This window comes from Elgaria multicarinata, chromosome 1 (genome assembly GCF_023053635.1).
Source record: "Elgaria multicarinata webbii isolate HBS135686 ecotype San Diego chromosome 1, rElgMul1.1.pri, whole genome shotgun sequence".
Taxonomy (NCBI): domain Eukaryota; kingdom Metazoa; phylum Chordata; class Lepidosauria; order Squamata; family Anguidae; genus Elgaria; species Elgaria multicarinata.
In genome coordinates, this window is record NC_086171.1 from 36,402,615 (window position 1) to 36,411,742 (window position 9,128).

At 50.0% G+C, this 9,128-nt stretch overlaps 1 protein-coding gene across 1 annotated transcript; it reads right to left on the minus strand.

Annotated features, from left to right (window-relative positions):
- Window positions 1–2,645: 2,645 nt before the first annotated feature.
- On the minus strand, window positions 2,646–6,957 carry EN2 (engrailed homeobox 2). Its single transcript, XM_063146670.1, has 2 exons — window positions 6,139–6,957; window positions 2,646–2,962 (listed from the first exon to the last, which is right to left on the minus strand). The coding sequence occupies exons 1-2, from the start codon at window positions 6,779–6,781 to the stop codon at window positions 2,646–2,648; spliced, it is 960 nt and encodes a 319-aa protein (XP_063002740.1). The 5' UTR covers window positions 6,782–6,957.
- Between the last annotated feature and the right edge of the window lie 2,171 nt (window positions 6,958–9,128).

Consider the following 9,128-nt stretch of genomic DNA (forward strand, 5'->3'; position numbering starts at 1 on the left):
CGTATTTTACATTTTCATACATTAATAGAGGCTTCTGCTCTATTACAGCAGAAATAAGAGCTGGTTTGATCCAGAGCACCTATGACTTTTTTCTTCTTTTTTAAAAAGAAGTCTCCTTAGGAAACCTTAAAGTTCCAGTTTCTGATATTAAAAAGTTTGGCAGTTCTTTCCTCATGTACAGATGAATCATTTAAAGTTTCTTAATTATTCAACAAATCGATAGCCATCTAGTAACAAAAATGTTCTTTTCCTAAACTGACATTCACAACTGTTTTATACCTATGTATAATTCTCTCAGGACTCAGAAATGCACTTTAAGAACTATATATCGCTCCAGTACAAGGTTTTGATGCACGCATTGTAGGTTTCATAATAAATTCGGGTTTCTTTTTTATTTAATGCAGTCTTCAAAGATTTAAACACAAAAAATGCAGTGAAAATGTCCACAATTTTGAGACGACAGTTGTAAATAGAAACATTCATATTTCATAAGATTATAAATATTTGATACTGCGAACTGTAAAATGCATGGTTCATAAACTGAAAACACACACCTTTGCTTTCTTGCTAAAAGGCAATGACATGAAATCCTGTCTCCTAAGCAGCTGATGATTATTCACAGAATTTAAAGTTACAGCAGCAATTTTCAACTTTCTTTCATTTCACCCCCAAAGTTGATACTACTATGTACAACGTTGATACTACTATCTCTACTATAATTGTGAAATAAAGAGAGGTTTTAAGGCAAAGCGAGAAGTTCATCCTCCATAATCATGAAGACTACAGTCCTGAATTATTGTACAGCATCCTCCCATGTGGAGGCTCTTGTGCCTCTGGCCAACATTTTGGGCACTTTTCTTTTCCCCAAAACTGGGGTCGGGCAGGGAGGAAGGGGATGGAGATGTGACATATAGTTCTAAATCAAATACAAATACTTAGCTTCACTGTAGCTCACATTAGAATCAGAACTATATAAGGGAGTTGGGAAGTAAATCATAAAATCATTATGTCATTTTTGGAATCCTTTATGATTCTTCATTAGGTATGTGCTCAATATAATTTATTTTATTTTTTTGCATTTTCGGGCAACGTTGACCAGTATGGGCTAGTGATTATTTCCCCTTAAAATAAAAACCCGCCGTTTCTAACCGAAGGACTTCACAGACAGCCCTCCCTCATCCTTTCATATCCTCTTGCATAATAGAAGCCAGTGTAACTGAAATGGTGCCCTCTCTCCCTCCCCACCCGTCCCCCCTTTCCCTTCACTTCTGAATTTGTTCCTTCCTTGAGCCGGGTTGTCTTTGAGAGCCTCCCTTACCCCAGAAGCTAGTGGTGCAGACTCTCCCCTCCCACACCTCCCCCGACTTTCTTACACGAACCCAAGAGTTCCCCTACAACTGCTACAGGGGCCTAGGGGATTTGTCCAAAGCATTGCAAAGCCAAAATGCCAGGCCAGGCCGAGCTGCTTCCTGAACTCCACTTTAAAACGCAGCAGCAAGCAAGGGGCAAAGCAAAACAATGTCTGAGTTAGCAGATGGGAATGGGATGAGCTAACGCGACACAACAGCAAGGCAAGGTCTGAAGCATGTTTGTGAGGTTCTCCCTGGGCAGAGACTGTTCTATGTAAGCTACCAAAAAAGAAAAGAAAAAGTACCCTGTTCCCTTTTCAGGACAAGGTGGGGGAAATTGCGATGTTATCTTGTAAACTTTTCCCATCGTGCTGCTTGTGCAGGGGACAGGATAATTATTGAATTAGCAGGTCCTTGAAGTCTGCCACTATTTGCTTACCAACTTTTTTCTGAGTCACTCTAAAACACTCTCTCTCTCTCTCTCTCTCTCTCTCACACACACACACACACACACACACACACACGCACACACACACGCCTTTCTCCCACCCCTTTATCACAGTATAATAGAGAAATTAGGGCAAATTCAGGAAATGTTCTTAGGCTTCATAGCATGCCTGATTTCTTAATTTATATTTCCAGAGGGGCAGCATGTTTATATAGTCTGCTTGTAATTTATATATTATGATTATTAAATATATATAATTTTATACCCACCCCAAAGGCAAATACAAGAGGAATAGACAAAAGGAAATAAAAAGAAACATTTAAACTCATAGAACAAATAGGAGAACTATTTATTCAGTTCACAGTCTCGTGAAATGCAGCAATAAAAATCTTTGGACTTCAGCAAAACTTGTCTTTAATATTTTGAATTTCAAAAAACAGTGTCCAATGTCCATTTAAAACAGTGCTTAAGTCTATAAAAAGGTAACTTAAGCTTTTAAAAAAATTGATAAAGTTAGCATCTAAAATTTTCATAGAACAAAAAAAATCAAAAAATATTTTATAATCAGATATTTTGGATTTTTTTTACAACACCTTTCCTGTAAATTATATATATATTTATATGTATATATATATGTATGTATATATATACACACACAGAGAATATTGCAGAATTATATCTAATACACAATATATTCCCACTATTTATGCTGGTATAGTCTTTATACACTGGCCCTTTTTTTTAATTAAATTATTGCATTGTATAAACTCTGACTGAACGCTTTCCTCCCCCTCCCCACGCACGCCTTCTCTTTCATCCCCTGGCTGCCCCCCACCCCCGCCCCAACTCTACTCGCTGTCTGACTTGCCGTCTTTCGAGGCCGTGGAGTGGTTGTACAGTCCTTGTGCCATGAGGTGAACCGCCAGGGAGTTCTTGTTGCCGGTGGCTTTCTTGATTTTGGCCCGTTTGTTCTGAAACCAGATTTTGATCTGAGACTCGTTGAGGCTGAGTTCTTGAGCCAGGCTCTGCCTCCTCTGCTCGGTCAAGTATCGGTTCGTCTGAAACTCCGCTTTGAGTCTTTGCAGTTGTTCGGCGGTGAACGCGGTCCGGGGCCGCTTGTCCTCCTTGTTGGGGTTCTTCTTCTTTGGTTTGCGGGATCTGGGTCCTGCGGTCCGTGGCGAGAGAAGGAGACACAGAGCAAGAGAGGTTGAATCAGTGGAGGGGCGCTTTGGAAGGCAGCCCAGAGCTTGCCCTGGCCTGGACGCTTAATTCAATTAGCAGCAGCCCTGGACGAGGCCATGGGGGTGGGGGTGGGGAGACACTCTCAAATGTCCTTCGGTTTTCTGAGCGGCGGGCGTGCCCGTTGGTCCTCTCTGCCCCTCAGGGACCCAGCTCAGGGCATGCCACCACGGCACCGCGGGCTCTTCCTAGAAAACGGCGCTTCCTTATCAAATTAAGGGGGGACGTAGATCGGGTGCCCCCTCCCCACTATCCCGAGAGCGTGTGCGAGGTGTGGGGCTGGTCTTTGGGAATCTGCTGGCCAAATGGGATCTGTTTCCTGCCCCCCCCCCCCGACCCCAGTACCATGTCCCAAAGTGGAAAGGGACGCGAGCAAAGAAGGGGGGCGGGCCCAGTCCAAGGACAGCTCAGCCCACTCCACCGGGGAAGGGGGGGGCTCTAAGGCATTACACGTGGGAGCCAGTCTCACCCCCACCCAAGTTCACTGCTCGCTTTTTAGCGGGGGCGGGTGGGGGAGGAGGCAGGCAAGCTGCCGCTCGGCTCTACCCAGGAAGGAGCCGGCGGGGGCGTCCTAGGGAGGCCTGGCTGAAGGGCAGTCTTGGCCAAAGGGCGAAGCGGCCAGCTCCAGCCACTGCGACGCTGGGCCCTCTCTCCAAGCCTTTGTTGCGGGTCGCTCTGTCCACCCCCTCCTTCTCCCCCGAGCCCCGGAGAAGGAAAAAGGACCTGGGCCCCGGGGGCTTGGAGCACTGCCTCGGCCTAGGACGAGGGAGCCGCTCGCCTGACAGTTCTCTGGGCCGTTTTACACGCGGCCCCCGGGGCAGCAGCGCTCGCGTCCAGCGGCTCTCTCGCGAGCCGGGGGTGTGAAGAGCACACCGGCACGTGGTCCTAATTGCCCGTCGTCAATCTCTCGTGGAAAGCGCCCGACTCAAGCTCGGGCTGCCGGCGCGCCACGCAGAGGGCAGAGGAGCTGTGGCGGCGGCGGCGGCGGCGGCAGAAGGCAACTTAGCCGCGCTCGCTCGCTCGCTCGCTCGCAGCACCAGGCTGGCTTTGGGCCCGGGCTGCGCTGGAGCCTCGCCTCACCGAGGCCACAGCGAGAGCGAGCCCTTTCCCGAGTCCCTGTCTGCGCCGTCCCACCGGGGCGCTCTAGGTCCGCGCTCGCGTCCATGGGAGCCCTGGGTTCCCGGGAAGGGCCCATCCGAGAGGCGCTTCTTGGCAGCGGCTCTGCGGCCTTCATTAATAATTACGAGGCTGGCGGGTTGCGGTGGGGGAGGTGAAATTGACTGAGAAGATGGTTCTGATCCCGGGGCTGGAGAAGGAGGGGGAGGAGGGGGAGGGGAGGGGAGGGGAGGGGAGGGAGGGAAGTTTTTTTTTCCTCCTGAAGCAGAGCTTCAAAAGGGTTAGCGAGAAGAATCTCGGGCTTTTGAAAAACAGCCTGGGTTATCCCAGTTTGTGACTCCCAACACACACACACACACACACACACACACACACACACGCTGAAATGTACCAAATATATTATATTACATAAAGAGAAAGAAAGGACATTGGTGCTCTTTAGCGAAACTAAAATAAAAATCCTCCCTACCTTCCTTGTCTCTGGGAAATAACCAGAAATCACTCTGTGTGTAATTCGCTCCCATGCAGGAGCTTCCATTACTGTTCTTTTCTGCAACCTCCATACATGAAACGCTGAAGCATTGCCCTGCCATGCCAAATGCATTTCCCTCCCCTTTAAGAATAGGAATCGCGTACTTTCACGAGAAACCGTGAATGCAGGACTATTATTCCTCTCACAACATTGACCCCAAAATTTTACAGATCCCCTTTTTCTCGTGGAATGGAAGGAATGGTGGCATCCAAACATTTGTTTTAAACCAGGTCTCCTTGCTGCACTGGAATTTTGTATTGACCGAATGGCCCAAAAGAGTAAACATTATTAACTGAATTATTTTTATCTCCACGCTACCAGCATCCTTCGAAATGAATTAACTTTCGTCTTGGCCTGGACCATTGCAAGGATCTATGATAATTAAATATTAACAAAGGAGGGGACTGGAGAACAATGGAGCAAATTTCTAATCAGACGGGAATATTATCCGACAGCGAAGGGGGTTTCTGGTCAACTCGTTTTTAACTCATTTATTCGCCAAGAAAATGCCTGGAAAGTGGAAACAAATTGTAAAGTCCACTCGGAAAAATAAAACAAGGTTTGGGATCGAATTGATTTTAAATAAGAAAAGGAGATTTAGAGAGCCTGTGTAATGCTCTTCACTTTAGAGTAAAAACAGTGCTCGAGTGACCCTGGTGATAAAGAAGAGCGCTCCATGCACTCAGCGGCTCCTCGCCCTGGCTTTCTTTCCAAGGCATGGCTTGTGCAGCCCGCAACCCTCTCGCCCCAGCAAGCCAATCTTCCTTTCTCCCCAAAGGCCCAGAAATGACTCCCAGCGCCCTTTCGAGGGAGCTGAAGCCCTGGACGGAAGTGAGGGGAGCACAGAAAGAGAGCGACGGGGCAAACTCGCGAGGCCTATTTACAGGCGGCCGGCGAATGGTTCGGACTCCTAAACACAACTTCAAAAGTCTGGCCTTCCCGTCGGTCAGCTCCGCTAGCCAAGGAGCAAGGGGCAGGTTAGGAGCTTTCAGGTCTTCTTTTCCACCGCCCCCGCCCCACATTTCGGGGTAATGGAGGAGAAAACAAAAAACAAAGCCCACCTTCTAACCGAGCTCCCCCGCTTCAGGAGCTCGGGATTTCTCCAGGCTGCCAGGAGGTCGCTTTGTGTGCGTGTGGAGGGAAGCCTTTTGCTCTATTCTCCCTCCTCTTGGAGTTGCCCCCTCTGTTGAATCCCTCCTGTTATTTCGCCCCCTCCCCATTTTACTTATTTATTTAAAGCACGACTTTGGAAACGGCCTTATTTTAAAGGACGAGTTGATAGGACCCATCTCCCCCTCCCAATCGCGTTTTGGAAGCAGCCCGTTGTGCTGCTCGCGGCTGGCGATCTCCTCCCGGGGAGCTGCGGGCTGCTGCTGGCTGCAAGGGGCTGGCAGCCCCTCGTCTTGAGGGGGCGAGCGAGCGAGCGAGCGAGCCGGGCCAGAGCTGCCGCTTACCTGACGAAGGCCTGTCCGAGTAGCGGGTGCAGTACACCCAGGCGGGCCACAGCATGGGCTGCCCGCTGGGGAAGGAGCTGGCCTGGGAGCTGTCCGAATCCGAGCTGAGCGACAGATCGCCGCCGCCGCCGCCGCTACTGCTGCCCCCGCCGCGGGACTTCAAGGCTCCGTCGAGCTCGCCCGAGTCGCCTCCTTTCTTGCCCGCGACCAGCGCTTTGGACCCGCCGCCGCCGCCGCCGCCGCCTCCTTCGGCCAGGGAACCGGAGGTCGGCGCCGCCGAGGGGCTCCGGGCGCCGAGGAGCTGCTGCTGCTGCTGTTGCTGCGGCGGCGGCGGCGGCGGCGGCTGCTCCGAGTTAACGCCGCCGCCGCCGCCGCCGCCGCCGCTGCCTCCCCCGCAGGTGCCGTCGTCTTTCCTCCGCCCGAACTCTGGCCGCAGGATGTTGTCGATGAAAAAGTTGGTGATCCGGTGCGGCGGGTGCTGGTGCGGGTGGTTGCCGGGCGCCTGGAGCACCCGGGGCAGGAGCATCGCCCTTCGCCGGCTGGGCTCCCCGTCGCTGCCGCTGCTCGACTCCTCTTGCTGCTGCTGCCGCTGCCGCTGCTGCTCGGCGCCTTCGTCTCCCGGGCGCTGCTCATTCTCCTCCATGCTGCCGCGCACGGAATGCCCAAATGTTGCCCTCCCCCTTTTGTTTGTGCGCGCTTCGGGGCTGTTCGGCGTGGGGGGGCCCTTCCCGACGCGCACACCCTCTGCCTCTCGCCTCTGCGCAATCCAGATCCAGACTTTGCAAAACGAATCAGACACGATGTACGTGTGTGTGTGTGTGTGTGTGTGTGTGCGTGTGCGTGTGCGTGTGCGTGTGTGTATAATCTATAAAATCCTTGCTGCTTCTGCTCCCTTCTCGTGGCGTAGTCGGTTCCTCCTGCCGCCCCCTTTTTCAGCCTTTCAGTCCTGCGGCCCCCTCCTGCGTTCTTTGCCCCGCAATGTATTCATCGTTAGGACTTTCATCAGCCACCCCCGCCCCCACTCGCGCCCAGCTTCCGAGAGTGGAGAAGAGACCGGCCGGCGGAATCCTTATTAAAAAAAAAAGAAAGAAAGAAAGAAAGAAAGAGAAAAGAGAAAAAGAAAAAAAATGGTGACGATCCTTCAAGGGGGTGGGGGTGGGTGGGGAGTCAATGCAGCCACCTCGGCTTGGCTGGAGGAAGGGTCTGCCTTGCCTCCTCGCTCTACACCGCACACGCCGAGCGCTGGCTTGAGACCCACAGAGGCATCTGGACAATCCCAGCCGATCTCTGACTCTTCCTCCCCTTTGAGCCAAATATTCCAAGTTGCATTGGAGGAGATGAGGGGCAAATCTCTCCCTCTCTCTCCCTCTCCCTCTCCCTCTCCCTCTCTCTCTCTCTCCCTCTCCGAGTCGCTTTCCCTGGTTCTCTATAGTGGGGGTGTAAATTTAGAAGCCACTTAAACTGAACCTGAAATACTTTCACTCTGGATTTTTGTTCTTATTTTTAATAGAGCTCCTCAAGTGACGTTGCAAGGCCGGTATCCTAGACACGTGCCTTTGGCCAATGGCAGAAGAGCCTCTTCCACACGTGATACAGTAGCACTCTAGTAAATGACAGGAGCAGCCCCCCTCCTCCCGTCTCTGTATGCCCCCTCCCCCTGATTTTAAAGCTGTAGCGACCTCTCTTCTCGAGAGCTTTCTTTTTTTAAAAGAAGGAATGTAGAAATATCTTAGTCCTCTAAACAAGGGATAGATTCATCACCCCTTTGCCTTGCTGATCTATTTCTTTCTATATGTTTGACTGAAGGAAGACTCCAGTATGCATTACAAAATAAAAATAAACCCATATTGTTTACAATTGGAGTTGGGAGGGGGAAGGAGAGGAAGACAGAAAGAGAGAGGGGGGCGAAATCCCACAATTCCTTGCAAAAATAATATTAAATGAACCAGTGCGATACAAAGGGACATTTCTGTGCTCCCGATTTATGGGGGGGGGGGGGGGAGGCAAGAGGAAGGATCAAGGGAAGTTAATTTTAGAGCAACCTCTGACGCTCTTTCTTTTTGTCTTAATGTTTCCTCGCACCCAGCCCACCCCGCCTTCCCTTTTGTAATCCCGAAGCCCAGGCTGCAGGAAAAGACGACCAAAACCCGGGGGTTCCCGTTTATGTTTGTTTTCCAAATTGCCAGCCTGCATTGGGGCTGTTGTTACTGGTTGATGTCCTGCAATAAACATAAGACGGTATGATAATTGAATCATTGAACTGAAGCCTGGACAGGAGCCTTTGATCATTATTCCAGCTTCAAAAACAATATTAAACAGAGAGGTTTCCCATTGACAGGCAGCAGGACGAGAGGCTCCCCCTTCCCCCAAGCACTTTGAATCAAAATAATCAAATGACTGGGATTAACAAACAAAATAAAATTAGTGAATAAGTAACCTGCGGAATTTCCATTTTTAATCTAAAAATAATAATTATTCAAAACAAAGTGTTGCATTAAAGGCTATCCAGGACTCTCAAAGGGACGCTGACCATAGTCCTAAACAAGGCCTTGAGTGGACCTTTTCTCGAGATTCTCCTCCTTGGGCCTACTAGGACTTTTTTTTTTAATCCACAAACCTCTCCCTAAACTCTGTGCCGGCAGACAAAACCAAATACTCATCTCTTCTATGTCATCCGCCAGATCTTTGCTTGGCTGCTCTTGAATTTGCGAAAGTCACCCAGAGGTCAGTGAAGCACAGGAGGGTTAGTGCCATTTTTAAAAAGGAAGAAGAAGAAGAAGAAGAAGAAGAAGAAGAAGAAGAAGAAGAAGAAGAAGAAGAAGAAGAAGAAGAAGAAGAAGAAGAAGAAGAGCGAAAGATATTGTCAGCTCACTATTGTGACGGGGCGGGGGGAGGGGGGGAAATGACGGCACATGATCCAGTAAACGCCAATACAAAAATGAAGGCAAAAGAGATTTCAGAGAGCTTGGCTCCCCACCCGGAGGCGGGCT